Source organism: Taudactylus pleione, unplaced genomic scaffold (genome assembly GCF_031769625.1).
Source record: "Taudactylus pleione unplaced genomic scaffold, aTauple2 ptg000203l, whole genome shotgun sequence".
Lineage (NCBI taxonomy): Eukaryota > Metazoa > Chordata > Amphibia > Anura > Myobatrachidae > Taudactylus > Taudactylus pleione.
This window is the reverse complement of record NW_028284605.1, coordinates 289,022-309,287: the sequence shown is the minus strand read 5'-3', so window position 1 is coordinate 309,287 and position 20,266 is coordinate 289,022. Positions and strand designations below refer to the sequence as shown.

Here is a 20,266-nt window from a genome sequence, read left to right as displayed (position 1 = left end):
ATGTATACTGCAAAAAGCATGGGAGATAGTATAGAACTCTTTGGGACACTGCATGGAAGTGGCAATGGTGATGAAGAGTATATTCCAGAAGAAACTCTCTGTGACCTGCCGGACAGAAATGATTTGAACCAGCTAAGGACTGTGCCATCCAGTCCACAGAAATTTTTCAGGCACTCATCCCGTGGTCCACGGTATCAGAATGCTGCAGAGAGATCCAGAAGGATTAAGATTGAACAATCATCTCTGTCTCTTGCCATCAGAAGATCATTAAGTACACATACCAAAGCTGTTTCAGTGCTATGTCTTTTCCTGAATCCTGAATGGAATGGATCATAAATATCATGGGTAGACAGGCGGGTTTCCAGTTGCATTGCCACCACTTTATCAATGACCTTTCCTAGAAAAGGAAGGTTTGATACCAGTCTGTAGTTGGTCATGCAGTCGGGGCCTAAATAAGGTATTTCAAGATGTGATCTAACAATTGCTTCCTTTAGTGGTTCTGGAAAAATGCCTGTCTGCAAAGAGTATTAAACTATTTTTGCAATTACAGGACCAATCGTGTCCATACACCCTTTGTACGGCAGCACAAAGCAGAGGAGAGCCAAAACATCTCTGGTGCTTTCAAGTATTACCTGTTGCAAAAAGAACTAAGCAGTACTATTGGGTGATCAGCAGAGATGGTTGCTAGGACCACTGAGAAATCCATGTTTGAAATACAGTACCAGGGCTCTCTTTATATGCTGCACTGCCTGCAAGCCATCATGGAGGAGTGTTTTTGCCTCCATTTAGATGAGCCTTTGTCCAGGTACCTTCATCCCCCTCTCATTGCCCCTCTGTTGCTGTCTGCAAGAAAGTGCTGGGGCCCTGATAATTATTGGGAATGTTAGGGGTCACAAGTGTGAAGGACATCACCAAAGTATTATTATTATTATGAAGGGAAGTGCTTAAGTGAAATTGCAATAAGTGGACTGCACTCACATTCTGTACATTATGGTTGCCTATAGTACCAGGTGCCCAGTGTCATTGCTATTATCATGTCTGTTTGGAAATAACAACCTTAGAACAGGGAACTCCAGAAATAAAGGAAACGCCACCTTATAGTGTCTTAATAGCTTTTGGTTCTGCTCAGTTCTGTATGTAACCTCCGTGTCACCAGAACAACTTCGCAGAGACCTGCCATGAACTCTTCATAGCAGGAATGAGACACCATCAATCCATGAGACATTCCATTAATAGTTTTGTTAATGATGGTAAGTTACAAGCTCCTCCCCAAGATTTCATTTATTTATTATTGGTTAGTTAGGCACCCATCATCACAGCAGTTTTTTCTAAATGAACACTAAATGCCACCTCTCTCAAAGACACTGAGGTCCAGTGCCGTATCTGGACGGCAGTGCACCCTGTGCAGCACTGCCGCCCCTCTTGCTCACCCCCCGCCCCCCTCCTCCACCTGAGCGCTTACCTTTCCCTCCAGGGTGGAGGGAGGGCGGGATCCTCCGCCGTTGTTCTTGGTGCACCGCGCACCACTGCCGGAGGTCTCTTCCTGCAGACCTCTGGAGCCGGGAAGTGTGTGGCCAGTGACCCTGGAGGCTTCCGCCCTGTGCAGAGGCACCGGCTGCAGCACCCTCCCTATGGCCCTGCTGAGGTCTCTTCTCCTAACAATGGCACAGCATATACTGAATTTGCTAAATTACTAACACTATTATCCTTTATTTAAAAGACGCCACAAAAATCTGCAGCGCTGTACAGTGAGGAAGTAGAGTATATAGCAAAAATGTAGAGGACCAACAGGGACATATAAGAAGCATAATACTGAGCATAGGACATACTATTCAAGGTATGCAACAAGTGTAATAAACAAAAACATGCAGGAAAAATTTACAGATGGACAAGATGGGAGCAGACAAGAAGACAGGGAAAGAGAGCTCTGCTCACAGGATCTTACAGTCTAAAGGGCAGGAACAAGACTGAGATAATACGGGTTCGACATTAGTTTCCAGTCCTCTACAGTAGATTTGCTGTTAATGTTTGTACCTAGTGTCTGTTTATTTATTATTAGTTCTACACAGGTGTAAAATGTTATCGTTTTATACTGGATACTAACAGGGGTATTCAATATGGGTGCGATAACATCGTTTTTGCGTTAATATCGGAGGTATGACGTCATTATCGCAGGTTTTAGTTTTACACCGTATTCAATTTCAAAGACTTATCGCAGTTTTGAAAAGTCTTTGATAAAAAACGGGGATAAGTTTTCACCATTGAATAGGTGTCGAAAAAAAGTGCAGAATTGGGGTTTAGGGGTGCAGGCTTAAAAAAAATAGCCTGCACCCCTGGGACTGACATTTAAAAAAGAACTGTGTCAAAAAAAGTTTTAAAAAAAAATAGGGACACCCCAAAAAATTAATAAAAAAATTGGGGTGAAAAAAAAAATGGGAAAAAATTGTTTAACAATAGGGAAATAGGTTCAGGGCTATTCTGAAAGTATGCGGCAAATGTTTTCTAGAATAGAATAATAGCGGCAGGTGCACAAATGCAGAATTTTTAAAAACTTACTTTAGGGACATAATAATATGCTAGAACCCATTTTCATGTACCCCAAATTTGATAGGACCACTTAAAAAAACGAAAAAAATAACCTAAGTGCTCTTCTGCATCACTTCTTCAATGTCGGAAAAAAAACACCTGCTGCGGCTATCTAAATCCCCGACTTTCAATTAAAGGCTAAAACGGGGGTACCCATAGTGATCCTGATCCCCCATGTTTTTACTACTTTAGGGGGGTCTTACAATTGTTTTAAGGAAAAATTCGTAACTTTACGCAAATCCAACTTCGGAGTTTCCCGTTTTCGTTAATTTTATATTGAATACGGGGATAAGCGGGCGCGCGCCCGATACTTTAACGCAGGTAAAAACTCTGATGTGAAACGTTAACTTCGACAGTGAAGTTAATGTTTCATATTGAATACCCCTCAAAGTATAATAACCAGACCACTTTAGAAAACAGCATTGCATAAAGCCCAGTATATAGTTACCTTTCTCCATTATTGTCCTTGCAGCTGCTATACAGTTGGGTTCCCACTGATGATGCTGTTGTACTGTGATTTGCTTTTATTCCTGACCCTTTAGATTGTCAAAGATAGTTATTCCATGTTTGCAGCATTTATGCTTCGAAAACAAATCTCGGATAATCAAAGAGAAGAAAAAAAGTAGCAAAATAATAACTATGAAAATAACACAGGTGTATACATGTAAAATAGCTATTGTATAGTGGTCATGGTTAAGTATGGATGAAAAGTTATTGTAAAGAATATATTGTTGCCTCTCCAAAGCGTTTAAATCCAGTTACTATACTACTTCATTAGAAGGTGAACTATGCAAGCTTTGTAACCACATAGAACCATTTTTTTTTAATCTTATAGTTTTTTATAAAAAAATTTTGAGACATACCCAAACATTATATCAAAAATTGCAGAATGATAATAATATTAGCAGACATAGAATGTAGATCACACAGTAATAAGCAATCAGGTGTTACATGTATAGAAATCATAATCCATGGTAAATAGCAAACGTATAGATATACCTAACTCAAACCATACGGATAGTATAGGGCGCACTCAAAGGCGCCATCTGAGCCCACCTAATCTATGGCTATATAAGATATGTCTTATAAACATACATATTATCTATGTAGTATGTATTATACCACATAACAGGAGTAATACTGAAGAAAAAAAAAAAAACAGTCCCATGCCTACTGATATAAAAATATAATATAATTTAAATAATATATATGAACCCCCCCCAGAAAATCAAACCACCCCGTAGCCCCCCACCCTGTATAACCTAACCCCAACCCAGGCATACTTGGATCCCCTAACTCCCAACCCGCCACTAACTACTCTAACAGCCCTAACCCCCCCCAACCCAGCCCAAATAAAGGATTATAATTAAATAAATGACAGGGGCATTAAACTAATGGCCCTAAGCTAGGCCAGACTAGCCCCAGCCCTCCCGCAACATTAGAAATTTTAATACATTCCACCGGACAAATAGCAATAGATTGCAAACCGAAATATACCCATATTACAAAGGAGAAAAATTTAATGAAGCATTCAACAGGATATATATAACTACCAACAGATAAACATAATAATATACTGCAAAATACTAATATTAGTCCGGTCACATCTCCTAAACTAGGCTAAACTCAACTCTCCTGTACTATACATAACTGGAACAATTCCCATATGAATCAGCATATATGTCACAGATATACAGATATACAGATGTTGCAGCAACTAAGTATACACTGAGAATAGCTATAAGTATGGCCTGATATTGGGCTGCAAAACACTAGACATTAGCCTGACCAGGCATTAGTCCCTTGAGAGGAGAAAAAAAAGGAACAGACCCATATCTCACTTGAGGGAAAATAGGAAAACTCTCATTATATTTACAGACACACCTATAATATGTCAGATATATAAAAAAAAATGCAAAAATTAAATAAAACAGGATATACAGACTACACAGTATAAGTACCAATTAGTAAGGCCTGATGTTGGGTTACACAACATTAAACATTAGTCCGGCCAGGCCTCTGTCCCTTGAGAAAATAAAAGTAAAGGAGCAGTCTCGGTCCAGCACATTCAAGGAGAAACAGGAAAATTCACAATGTACTGAAAATATAGATCCTGCATTTTCAGTGCACCAAATAGGATTATTGGGGGAATTTTGTGAAGACCCACATTTACATCAAACAACTCCAGAGTACAGGCTGTCATATCCACTGTGAGATCCGCAAAGTCAAGCATCAGGTGTGTATCCAGCTTAACCCTTTCGCAAGGAAAAGCAACCTCCAGTGAAATGGCATCAAGCTTATTGAGAAGTCTCTGTGTTGAGGCATTGATAGCATGAAGTACTGATTGTAGGGGAGTAAACATAGCCTTAGCAATTATACTATCTCTTTAACCAAAGCCAGCAAAATTAACAGGAGTATTTGACAAGATGGCGGCGGCTAGCAGACCGTAAAACTGCACCAGCAGAGTCCACAAAGGGGACAGGTAAACTCCGCCAGGGATAAGAGAGCACCCGTCGATCCTCCACACGTCTAAAACCACCAGGACTGACCACAGTGAAATCGGAGGGACAGTGAGCAACAGCAACATTCACCGTAACCGGATCACCGGAGATCGCTGCCAGGAAACTGGAGGGAGCCGCCCAGCACAAGAGACCAGCCGCCAGAGCAAGGCAGGCCACACTGCGGGATCCAGACACGAAGATCAGCGGACCACAGCAGGTAGGTATTGACAAAATATGTTACCGGTACTTCACAGGAGATGCAGGAGAGTGTACCACACCACCACACCAAAGCTGGAAAGGATATGTCCAGGGAAACAGGAGTTTTAAACAGGATGTAATCGGGAGAGCTGGCAAACACGTCCTACTCCATTCTACTCCAGGCCCCATACATAGAACCATTTTAATAATGGACAATTGCTCTATGACCATCAGATCTGACATTCTAGTAATGGAGCCTAATATTGTTTCTTTTTCAGCCCTAGTTACACAAGACACTCCTCATTGTGAACAGGAAATCAAGTTGGCCATAGTCTTCCTATTAGTTACATAAGACATGAATATTAATATTAAACATATCAGTTTTAATAGACAAACAGTGGGCCGGGGCAAATCAATGATATTATTTATCCAGGTGAACACCATTGAGAGTCCTCATGTACTGTAAAGGTGGACCTTTATTAAAGCAAGTAACAATACATTTATATACAGACATCAGTGGCGTAACCGGGGGGGGGGCGGGCGTGGCTCGTGCCCTGGTCGTCATTGGACCAGCAGCAGGGGGGGAGCGCACCAGCGGCCGCAGTCCAGGTCCGGTAAAGTCAGTGTAGTGCAGACTACAGTACACAGTAACACACACACCGTCGCCAGCACTGGTTAGTACATTTGTACTACACGGCAGAGGTTTATGTGTTCCAGCAGCCAATGAGAGTCAGACAGACTCTCACTGCGGCTGCGTCCACTGCCAGAGCCGGTCTGGAGCTCACTGGTGGTACTGTATAAGCGGCACTGCAAGGGCGGCCACTACTGGGTGCACTGTATAAGGTACACTACTGGGGGCCTGCATAAGAGGGACCACTACTGCGGGCACTGCATAGGGGGGACCACTACTAGGGCTACTGTATCCGGGGCACTACTATAGGGCACTGCATAAGGGGCACTACTGGGGGCACTGCATAGGGGGGACCAGTACTGGGGGCACTGTATAAGGGGCACTTCTGGGGCACTACTACATGGGGCACTGCTACTGGGGACTTTGCATAAGGGGCAGTACTACAGTGAGCATTGCAAGAGGGGCACTACTACTGGGGGCATTAAGGTGCATATGGAATGGAAAGGAATGTTCCCAGAGTGACGAGAAACGGTGGTGTATCATGTTGACATGCCCCTATTTTTCAGTGGCCATGCCCACTTTTCGGCGTCCGCATATTCAGGGGCTCTGTTTTTCATCTTGCCCTGGGCTCCAAATACCCTAGTCACACCACTGCAATGGTAGCCAAAATATTCCACAACTGGATATGTTCAACAATTTGTAAAGGAGCCTACACATGATGACTATGATGACTTTACAAGCTGCATCAGACATCTTTGGAGTGTGAAGAACTTTGACACTTCACATGTGTTTCTAAGATTGTTTAAACTCTGGGCCTGATTCAGGCCCGCTCACGAGCGCTGAGCGCTCGCAAGCGGGTCGATGGTGCCCTAATGCACATGTGCACGATGGAGGGAGCTCCGACGTGAGCATGCGCGAGACCCGCATAGCGACAGCCAAGCTGTCGCTATGGGTCTCGCACCAAAGGGGGCGTGCTGTCGATGGTGAGTGAGTGTCGCCCTTTGGTGGGCGTGCCGGGGGCGTTGCTGCCCAGACGGAGGCGTTCCCATGGGAACGCCTACTGTCTAGGGCCGGCCCCACTGACATCACTAGTGCCAAAAGCACTCCAGGGCTTGCGGCAGCGAGACCCTACCGCAGGGTCTCGTTGCAAGCCTGATGGTCTTGACCATCGCGACCATCTTTTTGGCCGCTCGCATAAGCTGTGGGTGGCTATGCGAGCGGCCAGGAGACCGCTCCATTTTTAGGTAGGAGGGCCCTGATTCAGAGCGAGCTCTCTGGTCAGAGCGTCCGGCTCTGAATCAGGCCCTCTGTTCCATTACCATAAAAGAGATTAGAAGAAAAACTCTCATGAGCTTTTGTTTTCTAAATCTTTAGGTGTTGGAAATGATCACTGCCTAATCTTCCACTCTCCTGGATGTGTTCTATAGAATAAAAAAATTGTATTTTTAAACAGTGAAAGAACGATCCAACTGGCCATAGCCTTTTCCTGATATAGAAGCTGATGTAGAGATGATTACAAGTCAGCCGTAATTGCTCCAGCAATCCGTGCATGGCATAAAAAAGGGTTCATTCGTCCTTATGTGTGCAGAGTTGTATACAACCCTCTGGTAGGACGCCATATCTTGAGGCTTGGGTTGATATCTGTTATCATTATTATTATTATTATTATTTATTACCAGTTATTCTTCTAGCGCACACATATTCCGCAGCACTTTTACAGAGAATATTTGGCCATTCACATCAGTCCCTGCCCCAGTGGAGCTTACACTGTATATTCCCTACCACATGCACGCATACACACTAGGGTTAATTTTTGTTGGGTCCAATTAACCTACCGGTATATTTTTGGTATATATATTATCAGAGGACATTTACCCCAGGCCTAATTCTGGCTAAGAAGATCTGTCTGAAATCAGAAATATATGTTTGCCCAACTCTGCATAGACATACTGTTTCTGAACTTAGCCTACAAGTGTGACACCCCTTCAGCCACAAATGGAGAGGTGACTGGTTTGCAACCACTCTGCATCACCATACTTATGCACATACAGCTTTGGAGCAGGCACAGCACAAAAAACATGCAAAATACACCCACAAAACCGTCTTGCATTCTATTCTGCAAAAGCCGCTTAGGCTACACACACACACACACACACACGTGTTATAGTTTTTATCATTTAAAAAAAAGATCATGTAAACAATCCTCACACTAGAAACCAATGTCTGTAGTGTTAACATTTCCATTCAGTTTTTAATTGCTTTGCATTCTGTTGAGTTGTGGTAACATTCCTCAGAAAGCTACTTGTTCCATCTGCATGCATTTCCATATTTCAGTGCATTAGAAACTCTACAAATTATTAAAAACAAAGATCAAACAAATTTGCATGTCATATGCGTGTTTTACTAGCCATGTGTAGAATAGAGAGAGAGCAGAGCAACAGATAAAAGCTAGAAAACTATTGCAACTAGTGGGCCTGATTCACTACCAATCGCAACTACGATTGCAATAGCAATTACACGCGCAGTCTTACTGCAATACTATGCTAATCCACTGCAATCGCTAATCCACTTTGATCGCTATGCCGTCGCAGCACAACATAAGGACGCCCACTCTACCTTACACACATCTGTAATGTTTAGCAAGACTGCGAAACCATCGGTATCATCGCTGCCTCACGCACACTTGCACAAGCTCTGACTTTACTCAGGAATTGCTAATTTCATCGCATGCTATGAGTACTCAAGCTGCGTAAGGCATCGTAATGGATAATTTATGCACACCCACGCAATGCACTGACACACCTGCGTTTCGCCGACCACCCCGTTACCTCCCACAAACGTCACTTCCTGTAATTCACTATGCGATGGGTCTGCATAGTCATTGCGATCACAGTCCCGATCGCAGTGGGCGGTTCACGCATGCGCACTGCGATGCATACGCATGCTCAGAACGCAACAATTGGCCAAATGCGTGCGTAATCACAGTTGCAATCGGTAATTAATCAGGCCCAGTGTCAGATATTACCCAGGGGCTACAGGACTGCACACTGCAGCCCCCCTCCAGTTAAATCTGCCTCCTCAGTGAGCCAGTTGCAGCCCATGACTGCACTGGCTACACTGTGACTGGCAGTGACTACCCATTGGACATACTGTACAGATGAACCGCATTAACCTGCAAAAATAAAAGTTGATGATACTATTCTTCAAGGACTAGTAATCAGGTTAATAGCCCAACAGTCATCAAAGAGAGACAGTTACACCTCCTCAGTCACAAGTGATGCAATTGAAATGTGTACGACTGCAACAGCCTATGCTTGATTCCAGAGCGGTGCGTAGGGAAGGCTGTTCAAACGGTGCCATCACCCAGAGCGCAGGGCCCTGGGAGTGACACTGTAGCTACCCCACAGCCATTGCAATGTAGAGGGACCACAGCATCCGCTATCTCTCCACTTTCTACTGCCAGTGGCCTCGTCCCCTCATAAGATGTCCAGCTTTCGGTGGCAGAGCAGCGACAGGATGACAGTGAGATCTGCTCTGACACTGTTCAAGACCATATGCAGTGTTAAAAGCTATGCTGCCTTTTCCCAATAATTGTTTATTTTGGTAAGACGTGCTTGAGCATGCAGCTTGACTAAGGGAATGGATAATAGACATAGCATTGCATGAATTACTGTACTTTTTTCCAGACTTATTCCATCAGCTTTTCTTACTTACTTTCTTTTGTGTGTGTATATACGTTGCATATGAATCAGTGCTTTTGTTAGGAAGGCAGCCAGTTTCTATACAGCTTCTATTTCACTTTTATAGTCCACATGTTTTTGTAGATGGCTTCAGAATCAAAGGAGAAAGGTGATACAACGATAGCATACAGGAGAGGTTCAGGCACAGTTTTCCTGCCCAAGTTTGACACAAGGGAACACGATAACTTAATGACTTTTAGGTTCAAACTAAAATATACATTGAGAAATGGGTAAACATGCATGTGTTGTGATTTTACTGAGGCAATCTTATACCCTGGTGATTCACATTGATGCATGAGTGGTTCTTCAATATAAAAATGTATACATGGCATTTTAAGATTAACATCTTAAGACCAGTCATCCTTTTTTCATGTGCTTATCAAGTGTCAGTGGCTGAAAACTATATTAGCAGCAGATAGATGTGAATAAACCCTTGTTATACTGTCCACTATCATATATCATGCTACTAAGCTAAACAATAGTAATTTTTTAGAGATGTGTGGCTCGATTTTCGGTCTGATCTTCCTGCAAAGTTCGGATCTCAGAGCATCATCTTGCACAGACAAAACATCATCTTATGGTGCATACACACGATCAGATATTCTGGTCGATATAAACGATATAGTTTATCGTTCAATTGTTTATATCATCCTGAAAATAGCCCCTTTCAACGACCAAACGATGGTCGATGTGCAGGCATGGATGGTCGATATCGATATCGACCATCACCCATGCATGCAGGCCAACCTGGTCGATATCAACCAGGCTAGCCTGTTTACTATAGGGACCCGCGATCGATGATCGCGGGGTCGTTATAGTAGTTAGGTGTTTGGGGCATGTGCTGGATGTTCAACATCGAACATCCAGCACATGCAGGACGATCAGACAACGATATCTGATCGTTGTCTGATCGTCCCGTGTGTATGCTCCTTTTCACAGACAAAACATCATCTTTCACAGACATAAAGTCATCTTTCATGGACAAAACATCATCTTCCACGGACAAACATCACCTTCCACAGACAAAACATAATCTTCCATAGACAAAACATCATCTTTCACGGACAAAATGTCATCTTTCACGGACATATGTGCAATATGACATTTTGCCTCTTTCTGAAATCCAAACTTGACGGGAAGATCTGATCCAAAACCGAACCACACATCTCTAATTTTTTCTATAAAAGGTAGAGAATAATTTATGTATCCCTCCCACACAATAACAAAGTGCAAAAGAGACATCCCATATCCGTATATACACTATTATACAGTAGGTCTAAAGACTGAAAAATTAAGCAGCGTATGTCACTGAACCATTGAATCGTGTTACAATATCACTGGACATACCTTTGTGTTTGAATCCACAAATGCATAGATAGAACATCTCCAATGCCTACCAGCCAATGTCTCAGATTGATAAGGCCTCAGGCCTCTGTGCACTGCCTGGAGTTACAGTTTGGCACTTCAGTTACTTCAGGTATAAATTGTATCTCTCTTGTATACAGGCTTTGATATTTACCCAATAGCCTGTGTTCACTTGTTATAATTTTGGAATGAATGTTTATATTCTATCTTTTTTTTTCCTCCAACTCTGGCATACATATTTAAATTGCACTTCTTTCAAATCAGCTTAAACACATTTGGCAAATACAATAACACGAGCAACATCTGTAAGAGCAGGCTGTGATTGTTCAGTCTGCAAGTGATACATTTTCTGAGAGAACCATTATTATTGATATGGTTCTGTGCTGTAAAATGATAAATACAGGATAGATATTCAGGCTTCTACCGTAATTCTGTTTCTGCAGAAAAATAGACAGTTTGAAAGGAAAAGAAAAATCTCTAAGACAGAAGCACAAAACACTCGACAATAAACGATAAGTGTTTAAAGTGCACCTGTCACACAGTGGTGGCTACCATTTTGTGGGCTCAAATAATATTCTGCCTATAAGTTCAATAAGAGCTATCAGTGACATTGCAATATTTATCACAGCATATAGGTGTTTCTACTTTCCCCTGGGATGCAGTTGAGAGCCGGCGGACGGGATGTCGGCCGTCGAAATACCGATGTCGGAAACCCGCCGCCTGGCAAAATGCCGATGCCGATATCCCAAAAGGGATTAAGATGCCAGTGTCGGCATCCCAAAACGCTGGACTGCCGAATGTCCAGGGCCGGGTAAGTATGAGCTGCTTCCCAGGGAAGGAGGGGTTAGGTTTAGGCACCCCTCGGGGCAAATTAGAGTTACGGTGAGGGGAGGTTAGGGTTAGACACACCCCAGGAGGCTTAGGTATAGGGTGCGGGGAGGGGGGTTAGGGTTAGGCACCAACGGGGGGAGGATAGGGTTAGCCCCCCCGGGGATGTTAGGGTTAGGCACCACAAAGGGAGGGTTGGGGGGGACTTACCTGTCCGCATCGGGATCCTGAACTGTCAAGCTTCCGATATCGGTATATGAAGCTTTTCAGACGCTGGTATTTCATACCCATTCCTTTACACTCCCTAGTTACTAGGATTGGCAGTATTATCATCATGAATATTGGTTCAGTCAACAAAATGGCCGCCTCCCATCAGTACAAGTAGCAGGAGTATCTTTAAGATTAAACACAAAAAGCAGCACTTTTAACTGTTGTCTACAGTAGCTACACATACCAATATGCTCATTAACTGAGAAAACATGACAGTACTGGTAGTCCTTCTGCAGGTAATATAGACTCGGGTCACATATTGGCTTACCTCATCTTATAATCATGTACAAACAACTGCTACTAACGGGTGATATTCTGGCTCATTTAGCAAGAAGTTATTGTGAGAGAAAATAATAACACGCTCATTTTCTGACACTCCCTTGTAATGAAGTAGATAAGCAGATCTGGAGGAGGAATGGATAATAAGGGAGAAATAGGATGAAATGTGGACAAACACTGGCAAACAAGTGAAAATGATTAGGGAAATCGCGATGGACTTGGAAGAAAGGTCAGAGTAGATGATGAATACATTTATTAATTACAATGCAAGCACAGGAGAATAGTGTTGTAGAGAAGTGTTCATCAGTTGAATGGATTTAAAAATTTGCAGAGGTGAATCAATCAATAAGACATTACTTGTTGTGAATACTTTGTATGTAGCATAAGTACATCAGTAGATACTATTTAAAATATACAGTATAATGGCATAAAATATATTTAGTAAATCACTCTGATAGGGTATTTGTTAAGTCTGCCTCACGTTTTCACTGACTGAAGGGGTTGTGCAGCCTCCCTTCTGTAAACACCGATCTTTGCTTTTGACATGGATTGGTGACATGTTTACATGTACTAATAACCCTTTTTCCTTTTCAAATTTGTGCTACTAATCCACGTCATAAGCTAAGATCAGTTTTTACCATTGGCAACACTGTACAGTATATGACATTGTATATGACATTGGACTTGTTGCTCTATATCATGGTCAACATGGTGTCACAGTGACTATCTGTGCTGCCTTACAGCAATGAGGTCATGGGTTTGATTTCTACCAGGACCCTATCAGTGTGGAGTTTGTGTGTCCTCCCTGTGTTTCCATGGGTTTCCTTAAGTAGCTCCAGTTGGGTTGGATATGGGATCCCGGCAGTCTGGATGCCAATGCTCAGAAATTCAGAATACTAACAGCGACATCCCGACAGTCAGAATCCCAACAGAATTTGGTAATTAACCCTCCTCCTAAACCACCTTTCCCGCAGCTTAACCCTAACCCTTCCCTCCCACAGACTTTCTAACCCTCCCCTTCTGCAGCCTAACCTTAACCCTCCCCCTAGTGCCTTACCCTAACCCTAAACCTAACCATCAGGATGTCAGTGGTCGGGATTCTGAAACTGGGATTTTGACTGCCGTCGGGATTCCAGCGACTTGTTTGTGACAGCCTGCATCCTGACATCCTCTCAACATGGCTCCCACAATGCAAGAACTCACTGGCATGTTAATTGGCTTCTGATAAAAAAATATAACCAGTATATGTAAGTGTATCAGTGTGGTAGGGAATATAGATTGTAAGCTCCACTGGGGCAGGGGCTGATGTGAAACACTAAATATGTTCTGTAAAAGGCAGAGTAATATGTGTTTGCTATATAATTAACTGTTAATAAAATAAATCTACATAGCACACTTTAAAAAATAGACATAGCAATGGATTTTCTGTATACTTCTATCCATTTTAAGTTAAACAAAAGCTTTTATTTCTTAAAACAAAAAAAACACAAGTATCCCCTATGGGGCTGAGCCTCATGCAAAGAGAGGGTAGTTGCAGGCAGCCGCACAAGCCAGATGAACTACACTATGCTTATGCAAGAATCCCTACGGCAACTGTGTGCGTTCAAATGTCTGCAAGTTGCAATCCGCGCTGCCCACTGATTTTACACCAGCTGCCGCAACTGTTATTAGTATTGGCACTTACGGCAGCCCCATGCTAGGTGCATGCATTATTGCTACCCCGAAATACTCAATTTCACGGAAAGACATATCCGGCCAAGTGCTTTATGATTCTGAATAGGACGGACATATGAAAAAAATTGTAAATTCTTCTCTGCACATGCGCTGTATGCAAAAATCTACCATTTGTGCCCAATCACTGAGATCCATCAACTGAGAATCAGCCCTGCCACGTGTATAACCCTACATTTATCTACATTACATATTATCTGGCAGGCAGACAGTTTACCACTTTGTCCAAATAATTTTGTAACCTGTTGTTATCCTACTTTGTGTTAACAGCTATCAGCATCATTTATTTGTAGGGTGCCACAAAAATCCACAGCACTGAACAGTCAGAATGAAAAATCAAACAAAATAAAAGTTTACATAAAAAAGAACAAGTACATCGATCAAAGGTTGCTGAAGGTGGTACAGATGTTAGACAGACGGTATAGAATATCCTGCTCATGAGAGCTTACAGTCTAGATGGAGGGGGCAATGAATGCTAAGACAAAAAGAGCTAGTGGGACTGGGAGTAGAGATGGTAGCTGGTAGAGCATACAGATGTAACAGTATCATGTGAGGATGTTATACGATATAATGAAAAGATGAAAGAGTGCTAAAATGATTAAAGGAGAGTCTGGCCAGGTGGGGTAATGAGTTCCTTAACTGCATGGAGAGAAGTCTTGGAGGCAGTAAGGTGGAATGGTTATCACAGAGAAGATTGGGCTCAGGGCAGAGGCAGATCTAGGAGGGCAATCATCTTGTGATGAGGTCAGAGATGTATGTGTTGGTGAGACCTTTGAAGGAGAGAACAAGTAGCTTGAAATGTGTTTTGGGGGCAATGATGAGACAGTGTTGGAATTTGCAAAGTATTGTAATCTACTATACATAGTTTACCTACATTCTAGGCAATCTACAAGGTCACTAAGAAATAATGGGATAGGTCCAAGTTCTAATCACTATGGTACATCATTAAATAACTTTAGCCCAATTTGAATGTGTTATCTTTATAACTATATTCCTATTGGCAGACCCTATAGTTGGCACAGGCAGCAGAGGTGTGTGATGGATATTAGGGCCTGATTCAGACCTGGTCGCTAAACTGCAAACGCTCGTTGCCAAAAGGGGCCGGGTATGCAAATCCCGCAATCGCACTGTCTGGCTTAAGGACGCCCTCTATGTCTTAGAGGGCGACGGCAGTGAGCGTACGCAGGAGTATAAAGCCGCCCACCTCTCACTCTTAGCACACGTCATCTCCAGGAAGTGTCTGATTAATCGGTAACATCGAGACCCATCGGAGCTGCACGCAGCACTTGAGGTAGCCCATACCCCACCGCAAGCACTGCGATCAGTTCAGGCTAGAAAAAAAACAAGTGACGTTTTCAATGACACAACTTTGCTAATTATTCACACCCATTAAACTCCATTTTGACGCTCAGACACGCCTGCGTTCGCACATACACTCCCCTGTTCACAAGCACCTTCCTCTGTCACCACCCACAAACGGTGCTATCTGTCACTCAAAGTAGCATCCAGTCTGTGTACTACGAGCGCAGGATTCTTGGCCGCAGTGACTGGTTCGCGAATGCGTACTTTGACGCATATGCATGCGCAGATGTGCGATAATCGCCCCTAGCGAGCATCCGCAGCTTAGCGCCCGGGTCTGAATCAGGCCCTTAGTCCACACAGTAGATTACTTAACCAGGTCTTAGGTTTATTAACCAGGCAGAACATGTTATCAGGATGACACATGGCTAATCAAGCAGGTACTGTATGTATAACAGTTACACAGTAATGTATATGATGTATGCACCAGATCCAGCCAGGAGAGCGCAGGTGGTGTGTGACAGGTGGGAGCACACTCCTGTGTCTGTAATTACAGTGGTGGCAGTGGAGTATGCACGCTGGCTCTGTACACATACAGGTACAGCGGTGGCAGTGCAGTGGAACTACTGGGGGTCCCTGGCTTTCGTTACGCCGTCTCTATTGTGGTATAGTCGGAGATTCTCAGAGACACGTTCTTCTAGCATGGATGATGAAGCTGAAGACGCATGGACAAGCTGCATGTGCGTTTGCAGTAACGCACAGTAACGCATTTCCGGCAGTCTGGGGGACTTACTGCCTAAGAATTACCAGAAAACCTAGTGCTCTTATTGGAATCTGTATGAGATGTTGGTGCTCGGGATCCCAGCTGTTAGAATCCCGACGCCGGGATCCCGAAAGGGCTAGCATACCGACACTTGTTGGTCGGTATGCTAACCCTCCCCTCTCTCTATCCTAACCCTAACCCTCTCTCTTTGGTGCCCAAACCTAACCTCCCCCCTAGTGCCTAACCCTACACATCTTCCCCGATGCCTAACCCCCCCTTAGTACCTAACCCTAACCCTCCCCCTAGTGCCTAACCCTAACCCCTAACCCTAAAGCTAACCCCCCGATACTTACCTTCAGTCAGAAGCCCGAAGCCCGCATCCCGACCGCTGGGCTTCTGACCGGTGTTGGGATTACAGTATGAGCCGGTAATACGAGCATCGGCATCCAGACCGCCCGGATGCCAAACACAAACCCTCTTATCTTATGTACCAGTCTAGTATGTTAAACAGAATCAGAGGATTTTGAAAAATCCAAATATATCACATCAACTGCTGTACAAAGATCCTATTTGTTCCCTTTTGAAGTGGAATACATAAGTAATAGTGGTACATTAATTATTGAATTTAATTCCCCTAAAACACATGGGTGAATGCCACCTGGACTAGGGGTTAGATTTACTATCCTGCGGATTGTCAAAGCCCTCTGTTATCAATGGATTTAAATCAGCAACAGACATAACTGCTAAACCAATCCTGTTTAGGCATAGCCGTACCTTCTCCTGTGTCAGACAGTTATATGTAATGGTGTCTTTGCATTTTATTCACCCTTTGTGAATGCAGCCAAAAAATCATTCTCCTACCTATTTATTCAGTGGCCTAATATCATCAGTTTACTCACCAAGTATAATTATAGATTAAGATTTTATGTAAAATATCATATATGTTCATGTTATTTATGTTTAATAAAAACATATTATACAAGTAATTCAAAACACCTGTAAAGTTCCTATTCCACTTTGCCATCACTTACTTAAATTCAGGTCTGACGCCATTTGAACTTTTACATACCTATTTAGAAACAAATTCCAATGTGTTAACAGAGCAATTAGAACAGGGTGGATAGAGGAGGGTAGATCTATACTAATATAACATAGGTACATAGTGTCTGCCTGTTTGTTCCAAGTTGGCGCAAAAACTATTGAACTGATTTTCATGAAACCTGCATAATTTTGTAGTGGAAACACAACATTTACTGACACAATCAATGCAAGAGATAGATGTAGCACCATGCACGTGACTGGTAAGGGGTGGGTGGATAGATAATTTTGGCCCACAATCACTTGCATAGTATAGGCTACATAGCAGTCTGTGCGCAGGGCACACAGTGACATTGGTGTGAGTGGTGGGTGAGTCTGTATAGAGCTGCTGGTCACATGGGCCCCTCCCGCGACAGGGCCCCTAAGCAAAGCAATATAACTAGAACACTTCAAATAAAAAAACTATTGGCAGAAGCGATTTCATCATGGGCGAAGGTGCGGGCAACAGCTAGTATTTAACAAAATAGCTTGCCCAGGGAAAGAAAACATTCTGAACTGGAGTATACACGGTTGTATTTTATTTAAAGTGCAGTACTTTCTAAAACAGCAATAAGATATTTTGCCTTAGAATCTTGTCACTAAGGGTGTACAACATGTTGCTCTATACGACCAATAACACAATTGTTGTTTTACAACACTATCAAGTGGCATGTAGGGTCAGATAAGGCGAATTACCCAGCTCCCGGCATCAGCTCAGAAAAACAGAAATAATTCAATAAACACCGAAATTGTTAATGTCATGGGAAGCTTCTGCCTGACCACATGCATGATCTGACTTTTCCATCTCTGTTCCTGTGTACTCCTATAAGAGAGGAGAACAGCCTGGACTATTTAATACTGGCATTATTCCCACTAGCCACATTAATCCCTTCAGTTTTTGTCCTAGTTGCAGCCACTGGAAATAGATTTTTCTCTTTCAACTTGATTGGGGTCAGGTCTAGATGAACCTTTCTTTCATCCTTCAGGCTCTGCAGGCGAAAGTAAAAGAAATGCTCATTTTATTTTTAAGGAATGTGACCCTGGAACAAGTTGCAAATAATTTTTCCTCTGCAGCTTTGGATTCCATCTTGGTTCAAAGGTCACTGATTGGCAGAGCTTATTTTTAGGTCAAAGAAAGAAGTATAGTAGCTTTAGTGTGAACTGTGAAATCTGGCTGCTGAACACTTTCAGAATCCTTCTTTCCCGTCTTTGAACTATGTCCAAGATACAGTACTTTGATAATGTGTGCGCTGAAGATAGAATTCTCTTGTAACCCTTATATGAGAATGTCTTGGAAATTATGAGAGATATTCACATACTATAACTATATGGTTCATTATTTAAGTTCAATAATCTTAATTAACCCAGCATTTCTCAAACTCGGTCACCAGGACTCCAAAGAGTTCACATTTTCCAGACCACCTGGCTGGTGCACAGGGGTGTTTATTACTACTGTAACTGTCACATTATAGAAGGTGGTGGTGCACTAATTGTTATTGCTACAGTAGTTACACATCTGAACGAATTCATTTATGATGAATGACTTTACAATTCTTTGAGAAATTACTGTAAACGATCTTGAGAACATCCGAGTATACTAGGGAGTTATCATTCCAGTCCTAATGACTATTCGTCCTAGATTGTCACAAAAGTGATGGTTTTAAATTAACTATCAGCAGAAATGTCAAACAGGTGATTAAAAATGTATACACCCAACAAAATGTGCACAATATAATTTTTCAGAAAAGTTGCAGTATGTCAGATCCAGTCATCCAATCTGAATGGTGTTAAAACAATAATTAGCCATGGTTGCAGCACAGACACTGTGAGATTATCAGCCCAATAATTACATAGTGTATACAGTACCTAGCTTTACTGGAACTGATCCACAGGTAGTCTGGAAAACATGTAGCTGTTAGGGATCCTGAGGAGCGAGTTTGAGAAACATTGAATTAGTGGATCCCTTTACTGTAGTTCATTATTATTTTTTTTTCACCTTTTATTTAGGTTTGATTTTTGCAGTGACAAATGGAATTAGGAGCAAGGCACTTAGAAGATGGGATACAAAACTGGATCCAACATCCACCTCCATGGTAGAGGATCTAGAAGGAGAGGTACCTTTCATAACAACAGCACCTACTATGACATTATTGAACCATCACCCAGTCCTGGAGGGGATTCTACATGAAAGTATCATGAAGAAAGATTTCCAGTACCTACCACCTTACTTTGCCAGAACTAAACAACCACATGATACTGATTTGAAAGAAAAATTGTCCACACTCAAAGCAAGAGTAAATCTGGCTCATCCAGACTATGTCCCTATGTCCCTCGGTGACTCTCCTACACCTACCATGCCTCTTACTCCATCTACAATGATAATGGACACCACATCCATTGTTACTGAAAATGGAAAGGACACTGAAGAATTACAGGAAACAGTGTCCTCAGCCCCAGTCTTAGATCCACTGCCAACTTCTGATGCTCAAGTTATATTCCAGGCAGATAAGATTAATGCTGATTATTATTCCCAACAAGATAGTAAACATTTGGAATCATCATCTATCCCTCACAATAAGTTTTCCATTGCTGCACACGATAGTATTGGTCCTGCTACTTCTGTTTTAAGTAAAACCACCACCAGCATCCTAGCAGGATCAAATGGCCTAGATATGAAGAAGATCATATCTAGTATCTCACCATCTCCAGTTACATCTTATGAAGAGGAAGAGGAAACCACAACCAGCACCATCATCACCACAACCGTGACCATGACAGCTCCGGCCCCAGGTGACTACACTATGACTAGCTCACTTTAGCCAAATATATCTACATAGGAATTCAATCTGCTAAATGGACATTTTGCTAACATTTAGCGAGTGAGGGTGAGCAGAAGCAAAACTATGGCATTGTGTTTACAGAAGGAGGATATTATTGGAATGAATGCAGAAGTAGTAAGCTATGACGGTTTGGAAATTGAGAAGTATTCTCATGGTTA

The 20,266-nt window shown here is 42.6% G+C and overlaps 1 protein-coding gene across 1 annotated transcript in view; it reads left to right on the top strand.

The window, feature by feature from the left end:
• The window catches only part of LOC148518028 (seizure protein 6-like), a 597,080-nt gene that overhangs the window by 309,038 nt on the left and 267,776 nt on the right, over window positions 1-20,266 (top strand). The window contains exon 2 of the mRNA XM_088477790.1: window positions 19,276-20,058. Within this exon, the coding sequence (XP_088333916.1) occupies window positions 19,276-20,058 (783 nt within the window). The remainder of the gene's footprint in view (window positions 1-19,275; window positions 20,059-20,266) is intronic.